The sequence below is a fragment of the Tursiops truncatus genome, chromosome 3 (assembly GCF_011762595.2).
Source record: "Tursiops truncatus isolate mTurTru1 chromosome 3, mTurTru1.mat.Y, whole genome shotgun sequence".
Taxonomy (NCBI): domain Eukaryota; kingdom Metazoa; phylum Chordata; class Mammalia; order Artiodactyla; family Delphinidae; genus Tursiops; species Tursiops truncatus.
The window spans coordinates 927,543-953,739 of record NC_047036.1 but is presented as its reverse complement, the minus strand read 5'-3'; the positions used below and the strand labels follow the sequence as shown (position 1 = coordinate 953,739).

The window sequence follows — 26,197 nt, the reverse complement described above, 5'->3', positions numbered from 1 at the left end:
CCCAGCCCCCAAGGGAGTGCCCACCTGGTCCAGTGCTGGGGGTGACCCCACTGCCCCTCAGTCTCCCCCTCCTTCTTCCTCTCCGGGGCTGCGTCTCCTCTACGGACACCGCCGTCCACTCTGCCTCGCTCCATCTGTGTCCTGGAGCCGCGCCAGACATCTGGGCATCCCTTCCACGCCTGGAGGAGAGGAAAGAAATTGGCTTTGAGGATCTGAAAGAAACCACTGCCAAAGTAAACCTTAGTGTCCCCCACGGTGACAAATACCACGGTTGGTTACTCAGACAACCGAGATTCGAACGGAAACGTGTGGGTCCCAAAGACGCCGTGCGGGTCCACAGTCAACCAAGGAAGCGCTTTGCAACAGCAAATGGCAACATGTCCACAGATTTTATTTTCTACTGAATCTCCTATCACTAGAAACTTTCTTTACTACTGGGCTAAAGAAAAAATTTTCTTTAAGGATTAAGATAGAAAAATTTAAGTTGGAGCCTAAGAACCTTGTTACATACAGCTTGGGGGATTGACAAAAAAAGAAGAGGGAAATGGCAAGGATGTTACGAGGGTAAATCTGCAAGTCTGTCCTGCCTGCAGATGTTACTGAGAGCTTTATATCTCAAGGTAGAATACGCTTCCAAGGAAAGAAATCATTTCTGGAAAAAGGACCTTTTGAAAAATGTTTTTTTTATTTTTTTTTTTTGCGTTACGCAGGCCTCTCACTGTTGTGGCCTCTCCCGTTGTGGAGCACGGGCTCCGGACGCGCAGGCTCAGCGGCCATGGCTCACGGCCCAGCCGCTACGCGGCATGTGGGATCCTCCCAGACCGGGGCACGAACCCGCGTCCCCTGCATCGGCAGGCGGACTCTCAACCACTGCGCCACCAGGGAAGCCCCTGAAAAATGTTTGACTGGTTCACATTCTCACAGTGTGTCTTTACATTTGGACTTTGGATAAACTAGAGGAGTGGCTGTGTAACGTACCCGTGTCCCCAGGGATCCCAGCACAGGCGTCACCTGACAAGGGACTCCACCTCCGAAGCCCTCGGGGCGGGTCTGTCCTCTGCTCTCCAAGCCCTAACCCTGAAGACTTAATTGCTTAGACAGCAGGCCCAGACACCTGGGAATTCATTGGAATTCAGATTCACTGGGCATTCTTTTTGTTTGCTTGTTTTGGTTTGGTTTTTTAAGTTGATATGTTGTATTTTCACTTTTATTCAGTTCAAGGAATTTTTTTTGTTTTTTTTTTTTTTTTTTGGCCACACGGCATGCGGGATCTAGTTCCCCAACCAGGGATCAAACTCGCTCCCCCTGCAGTGGAAGTCTTGGAACTGACTTCCAAGTGGAAGCCTGGAGTCTTAACCACTGGATCGCCAGGGAAGTCCCTGGGCACCCTTTTTGGGTGTGGGGAGACCCATCCCATCGCCCAGTGTGGGACCTGCAAGGAGCTGCCTTTTCACACTTCACGCCTGTGAAGTACGACCGTGGCTGCAGAAACGCCTGGGGGAGCAGACGCAAGGGCTGCACGGGGTCCCTGTGTTTTTACCCGTGTTCGCTTCATAGGTGGGTCTTGTCACCATCACACCTGTCGGGATCCTACAGGAATTCTTCATGATCGCTTAGCCACGTGGGACGTACGTCCTTTACCCCAGGTTGTGCTGTGCAGCTGCGATGCCCTCCCCCACCTCTGAAGAGGCACTGGACGCCAGGAACGAGGAAGTGGCCCTAAACCGTTTGGTTGAAGTCACTTCATGAATCATAATGATGGGTTGGAACAATAAGCCGCATTGTGAGCGCTGCACGAGTTCACCTCAAACATACTGTGCTGCTGTACGCAGCCTTTGCCCGGATTCCTTTTTAAAAAGGGAAGACAGAAGACCTGACTGCCCGCCCACGTGTGATTCAATGTCCCTTTGTCTCGGGTGGTTTCATATGCGGGAGGTGGGTCCCTCCGGCCGTATTGGGGGCTCCAGACCCCACCTACCCTCGCCCCCCAGCCCCTCCCCCAGCTCACTCCCCCGGGGACAGGACAGGCACGAGGCTGGACCATTTACTTAGTGATTACCTCCGTAACCCTCCTGACAACCATCAAAGAGGCAACAAGATCTGGACGCAGCCAGTCCCATGGACTCCAGTGAGAAAGGGGGGGACTTAGAATCCAGGCTTAGAGGGGGCCGCCTTCAGCCCCTGTCGACTTCAACTTCTCACAGAAGCACAGCATGCCTGTGAGAGTCAAACGTATGAGCTAACGGTTTAAAATAAAAGCGCACATCACATTTAGAGACAGGAAACAGCCTGCAATTGAAAGTAATAATAATAATTTGAAAAACATAAAAAGACGACAGCGCATTGGCGCAATTTGTTCCTGAGAGGCTGCGGTGTGGACAGAGGCCCACGGTCACGAACACTGAGCAGCACCTGAGCCAACGCGGGCCACGACGTTCCACCTCGTGGAAGAGGAGGTCCCTGCGGTTGGCACGGTGAGCGAGGAGCAGCAGGACTTCAGGTTTAGGTGCGGAAGCGGCTCACGCGGTTCATGCCGGCGCTGACAGCGATCGTTCACTAAGAACGTCCTGCGAGCCCACCTTTTGCTAAGGTTGGACATGAAGACGCTGTTTGCAGGGACCCCTGAGACACGCCGTCCCACTGACCCCCTTAACTTGTCCAAGGTTCCCCTCACGGCAAAGGGCCACCCCAAACCCCAACTCTCGGGCAGCCCCTGGGGGGCAGCCTTTGTTCCGGTGCCCTTGGTCAGCGAGCACGTTCATGTGTCTAAGTCATGTCACCGTGCACACGTGCTGGGGATGTATGTCCAGAGAAATGCATGTGTGTTACACAGGAACAAACCCAAACTGTGAAAATGAAGAATACCGGGCACATGGTCAGAGTAGGACCCACGAAGCTGCATGTGAACGTGGAGGAAGTCCTTTGCTCAAAGAGAAGGTGGGGAGATGCCCACGTCGAAACACACCACCTCTCCTGTAAGAATTGGGGCTCTCTGCTAAACACACGAAGTTGGCACTGCTTTTCCCCAGTAATCTAGTCAGTAGCAAAAATCACATCCAACTGGGCTTCCCTGGTGGCGCAGTGGTTGAGAGTCCGCCTGCCGATGCAGGGGACGCGGGTTCGTGCCCCGGTCTGGGAAGATCCCACATGCCGCGGAGCAGCTGGGCCCGTGAGCCATGGCCGCTGAGCCTGCGCGTCCGGAGCCTGCACTCCGCAACGGGAGAGGCCACAACAGTGAGAGGCCCGCGTACCGCAAAAAAAACCAAAAACAAACAAACAAACAAATCACATCCAACTCTCCACAAAACCCCGTTTGCCGTCCAGGACCCAACTCTCAGAGAACTAGAACTGATTCCCTAACCTTCATGAAGCAGTTGACGCCTTGTGTTTTCCCAACCACATCAAAACAAACTCTACCGAGAACCCAGGGATGTGCTCCTGTCCACCCCAAATTCCCGCTTCTCTGTGAAAAGAGCACTGACTCTGGCGGACGAGCACTGATGAAGACCGTGGGGGCTTCAGAGCACAGGCCACGCCAGGCGCCCTTCCACGCCCTTCCAGGCACCTCATCTGCGCTCACTCGGGGCTTCACAAAAACCCTGCAGACAGGTTCAGCTCCATCCTTATTTTGCAGATGAGGGAGGAAAGTGAGGCAGACAGAGGCGGTCCCTCCCACGGTCACGGCAGAACCCGCGCTCCTGACCCCACTCTGCTGTCTTGCTGTGTCACAGAATGTAACTCCCATGACTAAAAAAGACTTGGGACTTGGGTCAACTTGTCCCAACGGTGAGATCACCATTGGTTACAAGAGGGTTTCCAGGATAACCCTTTAATTCTGAGCCCGGATGAAAGGAGAATTGCTGAGAAAACAACCCCGCTCATATCAGACAAGTTTGCCCTAGCACGGGGATTGGCACAGCTGGACGGCATGAAAGTATTTCCTTTACAGCTTGAAGAATACAACTGCAGAAGAATCGGATTCATTTTGGGTTTTCAATGCCTGTTCTAACTGGGGGGTCATTTGGGAATTCCCTGGTGGTCCCGTGGTTAGGGCTCTGTGCTTCCACTGCTGGGGGCGCAGGTTCCATCCCTGGTCAGGGAACTAAGATCCCACATGCCGCGTGGCGAGGCCAGAAAAATGGGCGTCATTCTAAAAACACACGACGACGTGAAATATATGCTGTTCAACTCGGACTAAACATGCTTTCCGGGAACCAAGGGCTGCACGCCCAGTTCTGAGCGCAGAGTCCTGACTCAGAAGCCCTTCCTCAAACCCAGGAGCTCCTTTCCACCCCTTGTCTTAAGAGATACACCCTCCTTATTGAGTCTCTAAATCAAGTGGCTTATGAAAGCCCTGTGCTCCAATACAAGTTCCCGGCCTTATCAATTTAAGTGCTGAAACTAGGCACAGGGCTCCTGGTATGACCGACACCCCGAGGTCAAGGAGCCGGATCAGGTGATTCCCTGCAGCCTCTGTTCTCGGAGACCACGTGCCCCTGCTCAGGACGACGCCCCTGTTTGCTGAAGCAAGAACCACTTGTACAAAGTGAGCCCCGGGGCTGCCGCAGCCGGGGCGCCAGTGCACTGGGAGGACGTGAAGAGGACAGGTGTGCAGGCAGGGATGTGTGCAGGTGTGTGAACAGGTGCAGGTGTGCCTGCAGGCACAGGCTGTGAGCAGCACAGCCCGGGGTGCCCATGGCTCCACGGCCCAACCCACCCACACCTGCCATACTTGCTCACTTCCAGGTGTGAGGGAGGGATGTCGCACTACCCGTCTATGTAAGAGGTCTCGCCAGAGATCTGGTGCCCAGCCCGCATGTCCCCAAGAGAGGACTACAGGGAGGGAGGGGCAGGCCACGCCCCCCCACTCCTGGCCCCACGTGCTGCAGACACCTGGGGCCTGGAGTGGATGAGGTTCTCAGCTCCTCACTCACTACTTTCCTCCTGGACCTCTTTCCAGACTTTCCCAAATGCCCTCTCCTCCTTGGAGACCTCCGTGACCTTCCAGTAGGAGTTACTGCTCCCTTCCTCAAGCTTCTGGGCCTTTCCAGCCCCTCTTTCCCCCAGGCACCTGCTGGGCCCACCTGGGCAGGTGTTATCCCCCAGCTCGGGGCAAACCCACATCCTTGCCCCAACCTCCCGGCCAGAGCTTGGGATGTACTAAGGGTTAGTCAATCATGAATATGAAGATTTAAGCCACTACACCCATCTAGAAGAAACTTTTTGCTTCTCTAAATGAGTCTATTTTCTCTCTCTCTCTCTCTCCCTCTCTTTTTCAAACAATAATGTGATACAACCAAAATGTCTCAGGAGCCTAGAGCGAAGGTGGCATCTTTGAGAAACATCTCCTGAATCCCTACGACGTTCTAGGGCTTTGAGGCGAATAAAAAGGTTCGGGAGATGTCAGACCACCCAGGGCAGGAGGCCCTCCTGACGGGAGAGCAGGGTGGGCTTTGGGGAGTGAAGTGGTGTGGGAAGGGGTGGAGAGGGGCCAGGCCAAAATGTCCTGTAGAAATTGGGATGAGAACCAACAAGGGGACTGAAGAGGAAGCGGGAGATGGGCATATTCAGAGGGGTTTCAAGGGGCCTCCTAAGTCTATTTCAGTGCACAAAGATCAATACCTAAGTCTATTTTGTCGATACGAAAAGATCAAAAACATACCCCCCTGGGCTTTGCTTAGGTTTTGTGGGGATTTTTGTTTGTTTTGTTTTGTTTGTTTTGGTTTTGCTTGGGCTTTTTCAGTCCAAGCATCCCTAGTGGCCTATAGATTCGTTAGGATTAAGTTTGCTTGCAAGCAACAGAAAAATCCGAAACAATAACCACTTAAAGATAGAAGCGTACTTCTCACAACCACGAAGGCCAGCGGTAGCCACCCAGGGCTGGGAGCATCCTCCACATGGTCCGGGACTTGGGTTCCTTCTCTCCGATTGGTCTGCTAGGATGCCTTCCACTCCCAAAGTTGTTTCATGGCTCAAGATGGATGCTGCAGCTCCAGCCATTACATTCCCCTTCCAGCCAGCAGAAAGGCACCCTTGCTTAAGGGCACTTCCCAGAGGTTCCACAAATCTTGTGCTTTTGCCCCATCTGCTGCTGGAACATAGTCATATGACCACAACTAACCGGCAGGTAGGTTAGGAAATGCAGTCTTTATCCTGGGTGGCCGTGCTTCCCTGTGAAACGTGCGTATTCCATCACGAAGGAGGTGCGGATGGGTGTGGCCTGGCCTCTACCCCCCTCCTCACCGTGAACGCCCTCCTTCAGGAATATGCCCTTCTTCCGAAAAGTGAGGTCTCCGTTTGCAACTTTGTAAAACTAATTCGACACAGTATTTCTCAATGCCAACTGGAAACAATTACTGTAAGCAATTTTTTTCATAAAAGATCACTCCTTTGAGAATATATTTTCATATTTGTGCTTTCTTTTGACATTTCGGGAAGCAAAATTACATGCAAACATTTGTTCTGCAAACCCAATGTGTGAAGAAGCTGTGCCTCTGAGTTCCAAAATCTGTTTAGTTTGCACAGAGGCCCACGGAAGAGCATCATCTCAGCTCATGTTCCACTCCAAGGATCGTCTTCTTAATGCCACAGAAAATGGAATGCTGCTAAGGGGACACCGCTAAGAGAGGGGCCGTGGGATGACGAGACTTTAAACCCCTGCGGCCCCTTACAGCTGCATCTCTGTGTAAGTGGCTTCCGATCACCAGCGTTACCCCACGTGAGTTGTAAGTGCTCACCTGAATATTAAATGACAGTCAAAAATTACACATAAGGGGGCTTCCCTGGTGGCGCGGTGGTTGGGGGTCCGCCTGCCAATGCAGGGGACGCGGATTTGTGCCCCGCTCCGGGAAGATCCCACATGCCGCGGAGCGGCTGGGCCCGTGAGCCATGGCCGCTGAGCCTGCGTGTCCGGAGCCTGTGCTCCGCAACGGGAGAGGCCACAGCGCTGAGAGGCCCGCGTACTGCAAAAAAAAAAAAAAAAAAAAAAAAAAAAAAATTACACATAAAATACAGAAAAATGTCAAGTATCTGGATCCTTACTTGATGTCCAATGTCTGTAACTTTGAGGAAAATGGTTTTGTCTGGAATCCAAGTGTTATAAAAATAGGACCTCTCTCTGGAAGGCCACCTGCAGAGGTGGATGGCCACAGGGCAAGTCCCTCCTGACACGTGAGCTGAAGGAACGACGCCTGGAAACACGGCCGCGGCCTTCACTGGTCCTGGCTTAGATCTTGACCTCAGTCTCTGCACCTCCATTTTCCTATCTATAAAATGGCCCTACTTGGCCCGAGTGTGAGGGGAAGGGGGAGGGGAGGGAGGGAAAAAGCGGTCGGGAGAGAAGGGGGAGACTGGGGAAGGTGCTGACGGGGGTGGACGAGGTCAGGGGAGCCGCCAGCCAGGGGAGAGTGGACAGAGACTCCAGGGGCGTCTGGGAGCCCCGGCAGTAAGGTGGACGAGGGGCGTGGCCAGCAGTGAGATGCCCAGGAGCGTCCAGATGCCGACGGACCAGGGCCCAGCAGTGTGGGCCCCAGGACCGGCCGTGGGAGGGTGGGGAGCCCGGGGTGGCAGCGGGTCCGGGCGGCCGGGGGTGCGGCTGCGCCAGCCCTCGGAGAGGACGGACACCTCGGGCCCCTCTGCTGTCCTGCCACCTCCAGAGGGTTCTGGGCCCTCCCCGGTGCCAGAGAGCAGCCCGTGCTGAGGGCACCAAACCAACACAGGCAAGACAGTGACGCTGCCCAGGCCACCAGCACCCGGGCAGCCCGGCTCCAGCCACGGCCACGGGTGGAGCTGGACGCCGGCAACGAGACTTGCGCGGGCACATCCTCGCCTCTGCCAGGTCTGAGGAGGGGGAAGGGCTCTGAAATCCTCCAACAAGAGGCCAGACCTCACCTGTGTGTGCTGGTGGCTCAGCCCGTGCTCGCGGAGACGCAGGCGTGAGCTCCATCCAGAGCCTAGGGGACACCGACACAGCCAGGCTTTCTTTAAGGGACCACGTAACGTAAACTCCTGAGCGTGCAAAAGCAATATTGTCTTTGTGCTTCCATGCTGGACTGTGCACCTTGAATCTAAATTGAGTACAGAGAAGATGGCGCTCTTCACTGTGCACTAGACAAACGCTGCGTAATAACGCTCAACTGGCTGACGTCCATCAACATTATATTTTGATAGGTTGAAGTCCCCAGATAGGTAATATTTTCTTTCTTTTTTTTCCCTCCAAATTGCATCAGTGTTCGGTTGAATAAGAAAGCACGACGGGGGATACTTCACGGCCTTAGAAACGCGCTCACACACACAGTCCCCTTCTGCGCACGTCGACACCCGTCTCCTGCCCTGTGGAGGGCCCCGGGGGAAGGATTCAGGCCCTGCAGCCCCGTCCCCATGGCTCACGGGCGGCACGGGGACCCCTCCCCACCTCGAGCCCTCCGAGGACTGGACGGGCAGCGGGTGCCCGGAGCAGAAGAATCCTCAGTGCACTGGGTGCTGGGGTATTTTATGGGTATTTTATGGCCAAATGCGTACGGAAAACTCTCCCAAGGGATCAGCAAGGTAACGTAACAAGGAGAGCGGCGGGCGTGCAGTGAGACGAGGCCCCGGTGCAAGTGGGGCCACGAGGCCCACAGAAGAACTTGCTCCAGGGCCGGTGCAGCTTGTGACGTCCTGAGCCATCCTTTGCAGACGCCACCAGGTTGCTTCTGGACGTGGCGTTCTGGCTGAGCTGCTTCCACCGAGGTGATAGCCCCCAGCCCACGGGAAGAGGCAGCCCTGAGCCCTGACCTCTGTGGGGTGGTGGAGGGGACAGAGGCTGTATTTTATCTTTAGCATCTATTCACAGATTTTGCCAAGATTGCCCAAGATTAGCTGGCCATAATGGGCTGGATCATGCTCCCCAAAAGAGATGTGTCTAAGTCCCGACCTCTGGTACCTGTGGAAAGAGCGTGACCTTATTTGGAAACAGTGTCTTTGCAGATGTGATTGAAGTAAGACCTCCAGGTGAGACCCTGCTGGATTTAGAGCAGGCCTTCCACCCAGTGACTGGTGTCCTCCTAATAGAAAGAAGAGGGCGGCTGGAGACCCACAGACAGACACTGCCCTATAGCTATTAAAGAGACTGAATTTCAGTTAAAAACACTCCCAGAAAGAAAACTGCACACCCAGATGGCTTCATGGGAAATTCTACCAAATATCTAAAGAAGAGATAGAGCCAGCTCCACACACACTCCTCCAGAAATTTCAAGAGAACTGAACAACTGCTTCTAAGGCTAACATCACTCTGGTTGCAAATCCAGACACGAATGTTATAGGAAAGGAAGCAGCATCCTGCGTGAATACAGATGCCAGTTTTCTTTTCAAATGTTTGCAAATAGAATCCACAATGTAAACAAATGACAGTACATCAAGCCTAGGTGGGAGAAGACAGGGATGTCCACGTCACCGCTTCTACTCAGAAGTATACTCAAGGGCTTCCCTGGGGGCGCAGCGGTTGAGAGTCCACCTGCCGATGCAGGGGACGCGGGTTCGTGCCCCGGTCCGGGAAGATCCCACATGCCGCGGAGCGGCTGGGCCCGTGAGCCATGGCCGCTGAGCCTGCGCGTCCGGAGCCTGTGCTCCGCAACGGGAGAGGCCACAGCGGTGAGAGGCCCGCGTACCACAAAAAAAATAAAAAAGTATACTCAAGACTCCAACCAGTAAGAAACAAAAGACATCCAAATTAGAAAGGGAAGGAGTAAAACTGTCTTTATTTGCAGAGAACGTGACTTTCTATCGAGAAAATACAGATACTAGAACTTGCAAGTGAATCTAGTTAGTTCACGACATGAAATCTGTATTAGAGATAAATTGTATTCTTATATACTAGCAGTGAACAATCAAAAATGGACATTTTTCAACAAGAATTTACTGTATAGCACAGGGAACTATATTCAATATCTTGTAATAATCTATTGATCTAATGGGAAAGAATCTGAAAATATATATTATATATACACACATAAGTGAATCACTTTGCTGTACACCTGAAACTAACACAATATTGTAAATCAACTATACTTCAATTAAAGAAAAAAATAAAAAGGGGCATTTTTAAAGTATTGTGTACAGTAGCACCAAAAATTTAAATACTTACTGATAAATCTGACAAAAGATATACAAGATCATACACTGAAAACTACAAAGCGTTGCTGAGAGAAATTAAAGCAAACCTAAATAAGTTGAGAGATAAACCATGTTCACGGATCAAAAGACTCAATATTGTTAAGATGCTATTTCTCCCAAAACTGATGTACAAAAGCAACACAATCGTAACGAAAATGGCAGAAGGAATTTCCTGTGTAAATTCACAAACTGGTTCTAAGATTCACATGGAAATGGAAAGGACCTAGAATAGCTGGAACAACTCGCAAAAAGAAAAACTATGTTCGAGGACCAATGCTGACTGATGTCAAGACACATTATAAGGCTCTAGTAATCAACACGGTGTAGAATTGGCATCAAAGTGGATAAATAGATCAACGCGCAGCATAGACAGTCCAGAAATAGAAGCACGTACATGTGGTCAGTTAACTCCTGACAAAGGTACAAAGGCAATTCCGTGGTAAAAGGATGGTCTTTACAATAAATGGTCTGGAACCATGTATGCCACGGGCAAAATATTAAAAAGCCATATATATATATATATATATCTCACATCAAATAAAAAATGTGTTCACAATGGACTATATACCTAAATGTAAAATATGAAATTATAAAACTTCTTGAAGAAAACAGGAGAAAGTATTCATGACCCTGGCTTCAGCAAGAATATTTTTAGATATAACACTAAAGCGCAGGATTCACTTAAGAAATGATAGATTCAAAATAACCATGAAAGACAGAACTCAAAATAAATATAAATATGAACACGTGGGGGTTTATCCAGAAATACAAGGTTGGTTTAAAATTGGAATATCAACCAATTTAATTCAACATATTAACAGGATTAAGGAGAAAAACTATATGATAGATCTTTGACAAAACGGCAAAAACTCTCAGCAAACTGGGAATAGAAAGGAACTTCCTCAGCTTTATTCAAGGTGGCTATGAAAACCCACAGCTGAGGTCGATGCAGAGTCCCTTCCCCTAAGATTGTTAACAAGGCACCACCTCTGCTCAGCATCGTGTACTGACGTCCTAACCAGTGAAATGAGAGAAAATCAGAACAATAGAAGACACACATGTTAAGGAGGAAAAGGCAAAACTACCTTTATTCACAGGTAGCATGAGCATGAATAGGGAAAAGCCTAAGAAATCTACAAGCATGCTATCAGAACGAAGAAATGAATTTAGCAAGGTTGAAGCACACACAGTAAACACACAAAATTCAGTTGTACTTCTCTATATTAGCAACAAACTTCTAGAGACTGAAATTAAAAATCAGTCCCGGGGCTTCCCTGGTGGCGCAGCGGTTAAGAATCCGCCTGCCAATGCAGGGGACACGGCTTCGAGCCCTGGTCCGGGAAGATCCCACACGCCGTGGAGCAACTAAGCCAGAGAACCACAACTACTGAGCCTGCACTCTAGAGCTCACGAGCCACAACTACTGAGCCCACGTGCCACAGTTACTGAAGCCCGCGCGCCTAGAGCCCGTGCTCTGCAACAAGAGGAGCCACCGCAATGAGAAGCCCAACGAAGCAGCAACGAAGACCCAACGCAGCCATAAATAAATAAATAAATAAAAACCGTCCCATCAGTCCCATTTGGGAATTCCCTGGCTGTCCAGTGGTTGGGACTCTGCGCTTTCACTGCTGGGGCACAGGTTCAATCCCTGGTCCGGGAACTAAGATCCCATAAGCTGAGCAGCACAGTCAAGAGGAAGAAAAAAAAAAAAAGGTCCCATTTACAGCAGCATCAAAACATAAAACAATTAGGGGCAGAATTAGAAAAACATAGGTAAGACCTATAAGTGATAAGCAAAATCATGAAACATTGCTGAGAAAAATTAAAGAAAACCTAAATCAATGAGATATATACCATGCTCAGGGATAGATAACAATATTACTAAGATGTTGAATTTTCCAAATTAATCAGTAGGTTTCACACAATCTCATTAAAAATCCCAGCAGATGTTTTTGAGATATTAACAAATTGATTCTAAAATTTCTATGGGAAGTGAAAGGATCTGGAAGAGGAACAAAGTTGGAGGACTTACATTATCTAATTTCAAGGTTTAACACAAAGCTTCAGTAATCAAGGCAGTGTGATGTTAGCACAGGGGTCGATGTACAGATAAATGAAACACTACACGGGGTCCAGAAATGGACCCCATACTCACGTCACAAAGTTGCCAAGGTAAGTCAACGGGGCAAGGATGTTCTCGTCAATGATGGTGCTGGATATCCAGAGAGAAAACAATATAAGCCTCTGTCTCCACCCTCACCACAGGGCTTCACAAACAGTAATTTCCAATGGAATCTAGACCTACAAGGCTAAAGCTAAAACTATAACACTTTTTAAATTAATTAATTAATTAATTAATTTGGCTGCATTGGGTCTTCGTTGCTGCGTGCGGGCTTTCTCTAGTTGCGGTGAGCGGGGGCTACTCTTCGTTGCGGTGCGCGGGCTTCTCATTGCGGTGGCTTCTCTTGTTGCGGAGCACGGGCTCTCGGCATGTGGCACCAGCCCAGGAACGCGCCAACCAATGGAATAAAACAGAGCCTCCAGAAGTAGCTGCACAGACACTCCTCTTCATGCCCAAAGCGAGACCACAAGTGGAGACACAGACTGATCAACGGTGTTGAAAATATTGGGTCACTGCGTAAGAAGAAAAATCTGTAGCTGGGTTAGAAACAACCGTGAAAGGCAGAACTAAAAATAAATATTAGAAGAAAATGAAAGAATGTCTCTTCCTCTCCTGTAAATAACTCTGGAATTCAAAAACTAAACAAACCAAAACTACCTCATCACCCAGGAACAGGCAGGTACCTCCCGCGCTCCGTGCATCTGGAGCGCAGGAAGTGGTTCTCTCTACATCCACCTTCACCAAACCGAGCACAGCAAGAGCGGGGAGCTGCAGGGACACAGCTGTGTCCCCAGAGCACAGCCAGCAGCTCCTGGGTCCCAGTGTCCAGGGTCCAAGAGTTCCTGGGGATTCCAGGCGACTGGCTTTAGTGGTTAAAGGACCCACCTGGTGGTTTTTTCCAAAACCAGGAAACTAAGGCCCAAAATGACTGAAAGCTTTCTTTCTCCTCTAGCAAAAGGAACTGCTTATAACTGCCTGCCCAAGACCAGCTTCTCCCAACCAAGCTTCCAGAGCCCTCTGGGACTTCCGGAACATTCCATCACACTATGAAAATTGAAGCCTAGGTGTGAATGACCAGTGCAAGCCAACAAGCTTCCCAGCCCCTCTTCCGAGCCCGCAGCACCCTCCCCCAGCTCCTACCCGGCCTTCTCAGTCCGCCAAACTGACTCCCCTCCCCCCCACCCCCCGCACGGAGGTCCCTCATCCCCAGCGGGTAACTGTCCTCCTTTCCAGCTGTAGCAGACAGGGCTCCCCATCCCATCCCAGCCCGTCCTGTCCCTTCCCCTGATCCGGGATCCTTCAGGACTGAGATGGGGCCACAGCGGTGGTTTCAACCTCCCCTGTAGGGCTGGCTTTTTGCCTCCTGCCCCCAGCCCTTCCCCAAAGAGACAGTCCTGGATCCGAACCCCTCCCCTCCCCAGGCCTCCACTTCCCTCCTACGCCTCTGTCACCCAACTTTCCCCACGGCCCAGTGCAGGCTGGTCTCCACCGCTGGCTGCTGCCACTGAGTGGCCATCCCAGTTCTATCCTGGTCGGTCCTCCTGGCGGGGGCGACTCCAGAGCATCACCCCTGGCTCCCCAGCCCCGCTCTCCTGGCTGTCTTCCGCCCTCCTCGGCCACTCGGGGCCCACCAGGCTTCTGCTCGTTGTCAATGAGTGGAGCATGCCTCCCTCACCCCTTTCCCCTCACACTGCCCAGCCCCCCGCACCATCCCACCAGCTCTCCCAGCCGTCAGAGCACCTGAGCACCGAACGTCCAGGAGGTCAGCAGAGGGCCAATGGCCTAGAGGCAGAGGAGACGGAGCCCACCTGTGTCCACCAGCAAACGAGGCCCATCATGACCCCCGGTGCTTTCGTGTGGTCACAGCATGGTGGCGACGGCAGGCAGTTGCCTTTTACAGATGTGACAGTTGCCTTTTACAGATGTGACAACCTTTTACAGATGTGACAACCGAGGTTCTTAGGAGTGTTCGCTCGCCCGGGTCGAGCATGAGGCTTTGAAGAAGTTTGGACCCAGCCCCGCACTTTCCCTTCTGTATTAACAATGCACGCAGGATGCCGGCGACTTCAGGGGGGACCACTGGCCTCCCTTGTGGCCCTCCTTGCCCCAACGTCTCTCTCTCTCCATCAAAACACAGAAGGGTCCTCAGCATGGCAAGGCTTCACCACGGCATCCATGAGGGTATTGGCTGTGTTATCAGAGGGCAGATCACTCCCTGACGTGCTGCCCAGGAGAACGCAGATGCCCCAGGAGCCCAGGGCTTTGGAGAAGGTCAGCCAGGCAGCCCCAGAACGATGTGGGAAGAACTGGGGCTCCTCCCCAAGGTTTCGGGAGTCCTTCCTCACCCGCCACCCACTGCCTTCTCCTGCTGTCCGTCACGTGCCTGTCGGGCCACAGGAGAGATCTGCGGAAACGTGGCTGTTCTTGATACTAAAGGTTTGCGGTGACTTTCTGAAATTTATAGACTTTGAACAGGGAGTTATTCTGCATTTGCCCTAGTTAGTACTGTGCCACAAGTTAGGGATCCCCTGTGTACCCCCTTCACCCAAAAGAGTAATCCCAAGAACCAGAGTCCTCAGGGAATGAGAAAGATTCATCACCCCCTTCTGAAACCACTGGGTCCCTGGACCCTGTGGTCTGAGTGGACCCCGTGCATCTGGGATGAGGCCTGCCCTCAGGGGCTCCTGGTGCAGCCCACAGCCAGGGTTGGCAGGACCACGGGGCAGCGCAGCGTAGCCCATCTGGGGAGGACAGGTGAGGAGGAAGAAAAGCCAAGGGAGCTGGGTCTGGGACGGGGACCCCGTGGAATCTCTCACACGTGCGCCTGGCCAGGCGCTGCTCAACAGCGCCCCTCGGGATTTGGGCAGCTGGGGCTGCCTCCCTTGGGGACTGCTCTGGGGCTCTGCACCCACAGCCCGGGGTAGCGCGTGCCCGCCCCATCTCCACGTCGCTGCACTCCTTCCGCTCCACAGGCCGCGCCCCGGCTCGGCGCCCTGAGCGGCGGAAGGGGGCAACGTGGCGGGCCGCGCCGCGCTGCGTACTCGATCTCCCCTTCTCCGGGACCAGGCCCGCCTCGTGAGTCCCTGTGGTCAGGCCACCGCGAGAGGCTCTCCGCCAGGGCCTCGGCGCCCCTCGGGACCCGCGCCCAGCGGCTCCCGCTGGCACACCCGGGAGCAGCGCGCGTAGCCCTGGCCCGTCCGCGCGCGCTGGGGCGGTCTCTCCGGGCCCGCGGGGGGCGGGGCGAACAAGCACGCCCCTCCCCGGTCCGCCCCGCCCACCCCGCCGGCGCCCCCCGCCCGCCCCGCCCCGCCCACGTCATGCAGCCTCCCCTCCCGCGCCTGCGCGGCCGCGCGCCTGGCCCGCTCCAGACGCCGCGCATCCTCTGCCCGCGCCCGGCGCCCCGCGCCCAGCTCAGCGCCCGGCTCCGCGACCCGCTCCTCGCCCGGCCCGGCGCCCCGCTCCCCTCGCCGCGGGCGGCGCGGCCATGAGGCTGCGGGGACGCGATCCCCGAGCCGCCCCCGCCTCCAGCGCGGGGGCCGGCGACGCGCGGCGGCTGGCGCCCCCGGGGCGGAACCCTTTCGTGCACGAGCTACGACTCAGCGCCCTGCAGAAGGCCCAGGTGGGTGTCCGTCGTGTGCCCAGCCCGCCCCGGGCCCGGGGCCGCGCCGAGGGTCGGGGATGCGCGGCCGGAGGGGGCTGGGAAGGGGACCTTGGGCGCGGCCCAGCCCCGCGGCGCCCCGGGGCCCGCGATCGCCACACTTCCCTGCGACCCGCAGCCTGCATCCCCCGCCGTCCTCACCCCATCCCCGGTTCCCGTCACCCTGGTTCCCACCGCCAGTGCCCTGAACCTGGCTCCGCATCCCCTTTCCCCAGGTCCCCGCTCCCGGCTGCATCCCCCTCTCCTTGATCCCTGGACCCCGCAGCCCTTTGCCCTGGCCTCTGCACCCCAATGTCGTACCCGCACCCCGGTCGGTCGGCGCCGCGCGCTCTCCTGGTCCCGGCGTCCACTGCCGCCGCGTGCAGGCCCCGCGCGGTACCGGAGCGGCTCCCCCTGGATGTGACTTCGTCACTTGATGCGCTTCGTGTGGGGGGACCTCTTTGGTCACTTGAGTCAGTGCCGGCGGCAGTGGGGTGCGGGCTGTGGGCTCCCTGGAGCTGCCGGCAGGACGGTTCTGCGTCTGCGGGTTTCCACGTTGTTTCTGGGGGACTCCCTTGGGGGTTAGTCTGCGGCCAGAGTCGGTCGCGGCCAGCCTGGTGCAGCCTGGGGTACAGCGCGCAGGCAGCCTGCTTCTGGCTCGTTTTATCTGCGGGGTGGTCTGGTCCTGGCTGAGGGACGGCGGCTGCAGGAGGCAGGGCGGCCCCTACACTTGTCCCCTGCCTTCACGTGGCTCCCGACCTGGAGGGGTACTTCTCTGACCTGCTGGGATCTCTGAGCTGACCGTGAGCTGTGTCCGCATTTCTGGAGGATTGCTCACAGGAGGGCCTTTCTTTGACTCCAAAACTATGCATAGAAGCAGGGAAGTTTCAGGTCTTCAGGGGTTGTCTAGCCGGTGGGGCGTACACCTCCAGCAACACTTTCTGTGGGAAGATCGGAGTTTTTTAAATGTGTAAAATAACTCATCTGAAATCATATTAAAGTGAAAAGTTCTTGAAGTCAGTCTAAAACTGTCATTTCCCCAGATGCCTGCCTCTTCTCTAACAGCCCCCTTGGTGGGCCCGATGGTTGTCAGTGGGGAGCAGAAACGGGCAGAAGACTGGTGGGGGGCGGAGAACGGAGAGTGGCAGCCCCCCTGGAGACACGAAAGGACAGGGCCGTCCCACCCCGCCCGCCATGTGGTCCCCGGTGCCTCCCCCCTCGTCCTCATTGGCTCACACGCCCCCTTGTCTCCCCCAGGTGGGGCTCACAGTGGCTTCCTCTGAGCTCCTGAGTGAGCCCCCGTCACTGTCACACCCCCGCCCCCTGCTTCCAGGGTCTTCCTCCCGCTGCTTAGAGCCCTCGGGAGGGGGCTCCCTGGGATGGAGCCCTGAAGCCTTCGGGCGGTTTCCGGCGCCCCCCAGGCCTGTCACCCTTGCTCCTGCTGCTGCAGAGCTGGCCCCTTTCCGCTCCTAACCCCTCTCTCCCGGCCCCTCTGCTCCTCCCTCAGGTCTGGGGTGAACTGTCTCCACCAGCAGGAAGCCCCCTGCGCCCTGGAGGGCCTCCTCCGTGTCCCTGTCACACTGGCAGCCCCCGTTGCTGCGGGCGCACGGGGCGGGGGGTCAGGTCTGTCCTGCCCGACACCGTGCTCACTGCCCCAGGGGATGGAGGAGCCGCACGCAGAGCCAGCTGGCTGTTGAGGGAATGAACGGGCGAAGGGACAGATGTCAGAGCAGAGTCTGAAACCCTGACCCCCTTCAGGTGGGGGCCACAGGGTTGGGAATTGGAGGATCCCAGCTGTGGGCTGTTGTCTCAGCATCTGGATGAGTTCAGAAGAAGAATAGGTGTGTGGGAAAAAAAGAACAGGTGGGTGGCATGTTTTCACCTGCCTCCAAGGGAGGGATACTTTGTTTGTACCTTGTTGCAGTGTTTCAGAGGCCGGGTCAGAATAATCTTGGTGTATTTGTAACAAAGCCCTGTTTCTGCCCAGGGGTCTGAGGCCCCAGGTGTAGTCTGTACTCTCCAGTTTCCAAGTCCAGCTCTGCAGAGGCATTTCGCTTTTTACCAGCAATGTTCTGCAAAACTCTCCCCCTTTACCATACTTTGTTACAGTAAAGTTTGAGCAGAGTGGACCTGGCCTATGCAAGCAAAGAAAGCCCACCTCCCGAAGTCAGTACATAAACGGATCCTGCAGTGTCCGAGAGAGCCGGGGCCGCTCAGAGCTCACCTGAATTCTGAGTTGAGATAGAACAGTAAGCGTGCCTATATTTACCTGCTGGCCTTTGCTGTAGGGGAGGGGCTGCTGCGTGCCTGGGGATTAATGCCCAGTTGGCCCATCTGTCATTTAACTGCAGCTTTAGTGAGGAGCTTAAGCATCTCTTTGGACAGAAAACAACATGTTAAGACCTGAAAAACCATGAAGAGTGGAATATCACATCATCACCCTGTGATTCGGAGTCAGGCGGTGGGTCAGTGTCACCGGGTGTTTGTGTACTTCCCGCTGGAAGCCGCGGGTGTGAGCACATCCCCTCCAGCTCTGGTGCTTCCCCATTTCTGAACCCCCTGAACCAGTGTCACCGAGAGTTTACTTCCTGGAGAGCAGCCTGGTTTCCCAAACACCTTGGAACTGAGCCCTCGGAGGGAGAGGCCCTGTGTGCACCCCTCCCCCGGTCTGGTCCTCAGAGAGGATCACAGGAGAGTGACTCCAGGGACAGACCTGTTGGGCAGCCTGCGTGGAGTCCAATCACCCAGAAGCGGGTGATCTTTTTCTCCAAGTTCTGATCCAAATGCCCGAGTCTGGGGCTCGGTCCGGATGCCGAGCTAGGGGCAGCCGCTCTGGGGCAGGGAGCCCGCGCCCCGCACACGCCCCAGCCACTCAGGGGAAGGCCCCACATGTACACACACCAGGCCCACCTGCACGCCCTCATGACCCGCAAGTCTGCGTGCTCCACGCAGGAGACTCCACAGTGAGCAGCTCTTCATCCAGCCCCTCCCACAGCCCCAGCGCTGTGCCTGGTGGCGGGGTGGGGGGGTCGGTGGTGGGGGGACGGATGAAGGGGGAGGTGGCCCGGCCTAAAGCCAGTGCTCTTGAGGGGCTGGCGATCATAGAAACTGGGAACGGGAGACGGAGGCCCTCCAGGAGAGCATGTGTCCTGTGGAAGGGGCAGGCTGTGTCCCTGGGGATCTGGGAGGCCAAGGCCCAGAGGCCCCTTCTGAGGACTACTGAGGACCCGGCAGCACGGCCCTGGAAGGCAGGCGGGTGGAGGGTCGGGGGCCGTGTCCTCATGTCCAGGTGAGGAAGCCGAGGCCCAGGTCCTGTGCTGTCCCCGGACTCCGGGCAGCGCGGGCTGGCTCAGGGCAGATGTCTGACCCGCCGCTTCTCTCACAGCTCACCGGGAGCCTCCTGTACTCGGCTCCTACTTTTCTGGAAGGATGCACGTGTGAAACTCCGCGGTGGTTAACGTGGAGGAGTGAGACGGGGGATTCAAGGGTGCGGGATCCGTCTTCTCATTCGTTGCGTTCTTCTGCCCTGAAGTGGGACACACACACGCACGTGCACACAGTTTCCTCTTACACTCGCTTTCATTTCTTAGTGCTGAGCAAAGCACAGTCTTATTTCTCATTTTCCCAAAGCAGGATTTTGTCCCTGAGAGTGGGCCCGGCCCGCGCCGGCCCCGCAGGCCCGGGGACCGTCCTTGGGCTCCTGTACCCAGCGAGTCTCAGCACGGCCTCCAGGAGCCTCTGTCACGAAGCCGGGCCCTGCCCACCTGCCCCCGGGCTGTCACCACACAGCCAGGACAAAGGCCACCATCCCCGGCGGGCGGGGCCCCAGCCCACTTCTCGCGGGATCGCTGCAGGTTAGCACTGGTGTTTCCGTGTCCCGTAAACCTTTAGTCTTGCTGTGAGTTATTCTGAAATGAGCGCAGAGGAAAGCATGTGTTTGGAAATACCCTGTGGAAATGCGGTAGCGGGTTTGTTCTCAAGCCCAAGTCACCGCTCGGCCGTCAGTGCGAGGTTTGCGGTAATTTGCTCATTCACACGTTCCTTGGTGTTTTGACCACGTTCCAGCCTTGTGGGCCGGGCTGGAACCGTGGCTGAACACCCTTCGTCACTGCGCACACGGCTGCCGGCCTCCGGGCCCCCCTTGGGCCCAGCATCCTCGGTGGCGCTCCGCAGGGGTCCTGGATGGGGGCCGAGCCGAGGCGCCTGGGACTGCAGCCTGTGTACCCCTGACTCGTGTTTCCATGTTAGACCCAGAGGAGTGAGTTATTTTCCCTAAAAAGTTAGTTGCCACCTAAGAGCTCTTTACACTACATCGTTCACGCTTTTAGCCTTTCAGTCCCTGGAGCTGGGCCTCACCTTGCAGGGTCGTGCTCGGGGTCCTGAGGTCCGGCTGGGGAGGACGGGCCAACCGGCGGGCCCTGCTACTCCTTGCCACCCGAGGAGCCCGGGAGCACAGAGCGACCTCAGTGCCCGAGACAGCGGGGATGCCGCTGGGCTGGACCAGGCACTGAACGCCCGCCCAAGGCGGGGGTCTGTTTGCTAGCCCTGGAGGGGTAACAGCTGTCCCACGTACAGAGCGAGCGACAGAACCTTCTTTCGGTAGCAGTAGATATTTCTGACCAAGAGGGCAGAGCCAGTGGCCGCTTTTGTTTCTGGGCCTCATAATCTGCACATCCTCACTGGGTCTCGGCAGCTGGAGCCCTGGTCCCCCACCCTGGCTCCCTTCCTGCGGCTGGTTGCTGGCCTGCGACCACCCGGCACGAAGGGGCTGATGTGGGATGTGGAGCCCCTCCTCCCTCCCCCCAGAGTAGCCGGGGCCACTCTGCTTCCAGCCTCCCCGCAGTGCAGTGGCCTCCGTGCAGTGCAGTGGTCTCCCGCAGTGCAGTGGTCTCCCTGCAGGGCAGTGGTCTCCCGCAGTGCAGTGGTCTCCCTGCAGGGCAGTGGTCTCCCCACAGTGCAGTGGTCTCTCCCGCAGTGCAGTGGTCTCCCGCAGTGCAGTGGCCTCCGCACAGTGCAGTGGTCTGCCGCAGTGCAGTGGTATCCCGGCTGCCTGCTCTGGCCCCGCCCTCTCCTTCCATCACTGCCTCACCTGTACCTGGTCCTCAGGAGCTGTCCGACCGGTCACCTCCCCGCTTCCCCAGGCTGCTCAGAGGAGTGACTGCCTGGCTGGGGGACGGGCTGCCCCAGGCTCCTCCCCCCTCCTGCTACCCTGAGCAGCCCCAGGGCCCAGTGCTGGGACCAGCCCAGCCCATGATGATGGAACTGGCGGGCCAGGGGCTACCTGCAACCAGGGCGGGGGGGGGTGGGCAGAGCTGGGGTGTTCTGGGGGGCTGCCTGCTGCTGGGGGAGGTACAGAACGTACCCATGGGTCGCCTTGCAGCTAGAGGGGCCATCCCAGAGCTGGGATTAGAGCCAGGATGTGGTTGGGGGGAACCCCTTGCAGTTGGGGGTAGGGCCAGGATGTTCCCTGGGGCTCCCCACAGCCGCAGGCCTGGAGGCAGAATTTTGGTGAGGGGCCTCCAGCCGTCGGGCTGGGGTTGAGCTGGGATGTCCTGGGGGTGCTCTCGGTACCTGAGGGTGGGGTGAGTAGGAGGTGCCCAGCTGGGGGGCTGCCTGCAGCTGGGAGCCCCAGAGGGCCCGAGGCTGCTGGAGAGGCTCCCACAGCAGGGGGACCAGGACACTCTGGCCAGGGCCCCGCCACTTCCTGCAGGTATTTGCTGAACAGGTGGAAGCAGCGGGAAATGCTGCAGGTCTGGAATTTCGAGATTCTCTTCTTCAAACCCTGCAGTAAGGGCCCTGGAGATAAGGGATTTCCTTGAGCCACAAGCCAGGGTGGGTCTGACGTCTGGGCGGCTCTGAGCTGAGTGAGCAGGGGCCAGCGAGGAGCCTCTCAGGCCCGTTCTGTGCGGTGGGCGAGGGGTGGGGGTGGGGGGGCGGGTCCTTTGTCCTCGGGGTTCTCACAGCTTCCTCCATCCCTGCCTTGGGGACCACCCCAGGCCCCCCTTCCCGTGTGTCCTGCCCCTGTTGGCCACCCACCAGGCGTGGTAGGATGCTCCTGGCTTCAGACAGTGCAAACATGAGAAGGGGTGCAGGTAGGAGCCGGCCGCGAGAGCCCCGAGGGCAGGGACCGCCGTGTCCTGCGACACAGCCAGGGGTTCATAGCCACCTGCGGTGAGCCAGCCAGTCGGCAGACGTTACCTCTGGGCCCTGGCACTCACTCGGGTGGCACCCTTCGGCCCAGTGTGTTGTTTGTGGACACAGAGGTGCCCCGCCTCAGCTGCCCCCCCTCCCCCCTCCCGTGTTTCTCAGCCCCTCGGGGAGACATTCTCGAGGACCAGGCTGCTGGTAGTGCTGGTGGGGTGGGCCCTGCACCCCGGGGCCTGAGCCTCGGCACCTTTGTGTGGGACTTGCAGCCCCCTGGGTCCGCTTCTGCCAGTGGGGAGCTCGGAGCCTTGGAAGCTCCCTTTCTGCAGACACAGAATTACCGGGTGTCCTAACCCCACAGGAGAGATGCCTGGGGAAGGAGGTCAGGTGTCGCCGAGTTCCTGAACCAGCACTTGCTTTGGGATCTGAGCCTCGTGCTGGTGGAGCGTCCGGCCCAGAAGGCTTACACCTTCCAGGCTTTCTGCTGCTGCCCATCCGTCCTTCCCACAGAAGGGCTCCAGCCTGGGGTTTGCTTTACTGTGAATTTCACAGCTGGAGACCGCAGATCGCAATCACGGGGACCCCGGGACAGAGCTCTGGTCTCCAGCAGAGCGGTCCTGAAAACCCGGAGAAGATGAGATTTGGTACAAAACTTGGGTGCGTCGGAGGAGGAATGAGGAGGGCCAGGGAGGGTGCGGGCAAGACCCAGAGGCCAGCCCGGCGGGCGCCGGCGGCCAGAAGCAGGGGCGGGGCACCGGTTGTGGGCGCCCCCCACGTGTCCGCCCTGCCCCTCCAGGCCCAGCCTCCCCTCCCACACGTGGGAGGCTCTCCCCCTGCACTTCCTTCCGGCCTTGCTGAAATCCCACCAGTTATTATCCTAGGGGCCTTTCTCAACTGCCCTGGAGACCCGGAGTCCACGTGGCAGGCGGCTCCCGGTGTCCCAAGCGTCCACTGCCCTGGCCTCCCGGGTGGGCTCCTCTGCCATCTGCTGGAATGTACTGAGGCCTCCAGCCTGGCCTGAGTGCCCTGCCCGGCCTCCTTCAGGCCCCCGGGGCTGCGATCTCTACTGCACTGCCCCCGAGGCCCCCGAACTGCCCCTCCGTGCTGACCGCTGACCCTGGGGCTGCCTTCCCACCTCCTTTGCCTGTGGACCATGGGCCCCACCACCCCCGGCATGCCCCGGCCCCGTAAAAGGCCAGTGTGAGTGCCGCGGCCAGACGCAGGCCGAGCCCGGCAGGATCAGCTGATGCGAAGACTTCGACCCGCCCCCTGGAGCCCTCGGACCCCGGCTGGGAGGAGGAAGGGCCAGTGTGTGGTTCTCCTTGCCGCCCGGGCTGCAGGGCGTCACGCTTAGGGTTCCCTCCGACCAAGTGGGTCTGGTCGCTCAAAGAGCTGCACAGGTGTTCACTGCGGCCTCACAAGATCACCCTGTCAGCTGTGGTTGAAAACGGTGAACATGGTCACCTAGGAAAATCGCTCTGCGTTGGACCGCGGGACGGATTTGTAAACCCGGTGAACTACCGAAAGACACTCATTTTGCAGGAGGTTCCGGTTGAGGCAACACGCGCTAACACTTGAGTTGAAAGCTCTTGAATAGAGACCACTGGGATGGTGCGGAAGTTGGGCCTGCTTGAGAGTTTGCAAGAAAAAAATAGCTCTTTAGAAAAGCTATATTTAATTTTAGATTTGAGTGGGAGAGCTAGGAAGAAGTAGCTTCTATACACAGTAAGCATGGGCTCTGGAAGGAGAGTTTTCCCGAGTGGAGGCACAGGTTATCCTGATAGACACACAGGTAGATGGAGGACCTCAGAGGTCAGTCAGTGGAGGCCTGAGGTCAAGAAGACAGTCACACCTTAGCAAGAAGAAGACAGATGAGTCCAGTGTGAATTTGGGCACAGGATTTATGCAAGTGGGCAAACCCCCAAAAGAAGCCCAGGTACCCAGTAAACATAAAGTGCTGCATAAGCACAGGACAGGACCTGGGCCCCTGGGCCCCCCTCGCTGGTGACCCCTCGGAGCTCTGGCCACACCTAGTGTTTCACCTGATGGTAAAGAGAAGCCTCTTCTGGAGAGCAGCTGTGTGTGTGACAAGGTCCAGGGAACAGCCACGTTTCAGAACGCCAGCCTTTTCTGTTTCGCTTTTGCTTTCAAGTATTTTAACTATTCGAATTAGTTGGGAAAAGGACTGCTGATCTCCTATTTGAAGGCGGTGTATGATTCGGACCGGAAGGCATTTTATATTAAGGAAGGTGTTTTGCTGATGGGGGTGAGCGGAGGGGATGCGCTTCCAGGTTGATTTGCTCGCTTTGCATCTCAGGCATCGGGTCCGGAGCTGGTACTTCTCCTTCCCAGCTGTGACCTCCAAGGGCCTGTGGCTTCACTGTGCCGGCTTGTAAGACTCCGTGGCAATAACTGTGCATTTCCTAAGAAACATAAGTAAAGTTAGATGTGGCTTTTTCTCCCTCGCCGCTGCATCCAGCAGGTGGAGGGTTCCCTCAAGGTTCTGCCGGCTTCCTCCCGAGCGAGGCTGCGGTGCGGCCACCGGCTGCCCAGGGCGTCAGGTGTCACCTTGGCAGTTTAGCATCTTCTGTCTACTCTAAAGTGGGATTCTCAAAAACAGCTGGCTTTATAGTTTGTTTGTTTGTTTGTTTTAATGCATGTAAGTAACAGCAAAGCAAAGATTGATTCCCTAGGTGAGGCCTTCCTGTGTTTCTCCCACGTGCCTTGGAGATCTTTCTGCAGAATCTGCGAGGCTCATTTCTTACTTGCTCCACGTGGAAGAGCTTGGAGGTGACCAGGGCCAGGCTCCCAGGAGAGCACAAGACCAGCCCCGGACGCACTGCTCCCTCCCCTTCCACCCCAGCTGTGCTTGTCTGCAGGGGTGAGCTCTGTGCCCCACCGGGACTGCAGCTGACCTGTCTCGGGAGGCTCCTCCGGGTCAGGTCCAGGGCGCCTGTCTGACTCCCTCACTCCTCACCCTCTGGCCCTCGTCTGTGGCCGAGGGGTGAGAGGGTGCTGGACCTGGCCCTGCAGCTTGGGGAAGGACCCCCTGGGCAGGGAGGTGCAGGGAGATGGAGGAAGGAGGCCAGTGTGTCCGGCAGCGCCCGTGAGAGAGCCTGGGGTCAAAGGGTTACTCTGCAGCCATGCAGAACTCTGAGCCCCGATCTGTTTTGGAGGCGGAGCCAGGAGGAGTTGGTAAGAAAGAGAGGTGGCGAGTGTGACTCCCAAGTGTGTGTCCAGGAACAGGCGGGTGGGCGGGGCCAGCTTGGGTGTCCCTTTGGGGGTTGTTGCCAGCTCTCCCGGGACGTCAGTGTAGGGGCCTCGTCCGCATCAGGCCAGGGTCCGAGAATGTGAGGGTGCTCACGGGAGGGAGGGGGTCCCAGGCCTGGGCTCCCCCCGCCCCCTCCGCCGCCAGGGCAGCCCCTTCTGGTCCAGGCTGCTCCTCGAAACTTGGCTTTGCTCCCACCGGCGGCTGACCTTGGGAAGCCGCCCCGCCTCCTGGCCCGGCCTCAGTTTCCCCGCCCGTCTGAGCCCATGCACCGTGGGTGCGTTCTTTCTCTGGGGGGTGGCCTGCACCCTGCCTTCCCTGGAAGGATGATCGCTGACGCCCCCTCTGGCGGCCTGCCTGCGTCCCGCACGGGGTGCCCACACTGTTTGGGAGGGTGAACTGAGTTGCGGGGAGTTGACGGTCGTGTTCCTGGCGCTGCTTCCTTGCACGCTGTGAGCTGGTGAGCCGTCCCCGTGGCTCGCTGCGCCCGTGCCGGGTTCTCTGGCTGGGAGCCGTGTGGGCTCTCCTGGCCTCTGGCGCTTCCTGTGGCCACCAGTCAGCCCAGCGCCTGCGTCCTGGGCTCCCATCCTCGTCGGTTTGGGGAGACCCACAGGGCAGGGCACCTTTTGTCCTTCACACCTGGGATCTGGGCACCCTGGATGCTGGCTGCGTGCGCCCCAGGCCCCTGTGCTGGCAGTGCCTGTAGCGCCCCCGTTAAGCCAGGCTTCACCTACCCCTCAGCGCCACCACCGTGAGTGACTGGCCTATTTTCTGTGTGCTCACCGAGGTCCGCCATCCTTGAAAACACTTCATTCCAGGTTGTGAAGTCATCTAATTGGCTTGCACAGGTCTGTCCCGTCTTGTTTCGTGCCTT

General features: G+C 56.7%; 1 protein-coding gene across 2 annotated transcripts in view; it reads left to right on the top strand.

Annotated features, from left to right (window-relative positions):
• Positions 1–15,626: 15,626 nt before the first annotated feature.
• Positions 15,627–26,197, top strand: part of LPCAT1 (lysophosphatidylcholine acyltransferase 1) — a 41,024-nt gene continuing 30,453 nt past the window's right edge. The window contains exon 1 of one of the 2 annotated variants that reach the window (XM_033852744.2): positions 15,627–15,893. In XM_033852744.2, the coding sequence (XP_033708635.1) occupies positions 15,759–15,893 (135 nt within the window). In that variant the 5' untranslated portion in view covers positions 15,627–15,758. The remainder of the gene's footprint in view (positions 15,894–26,197) is intronic. The other variant, XM_033852743.2, reaches the window with a different exon arrangement.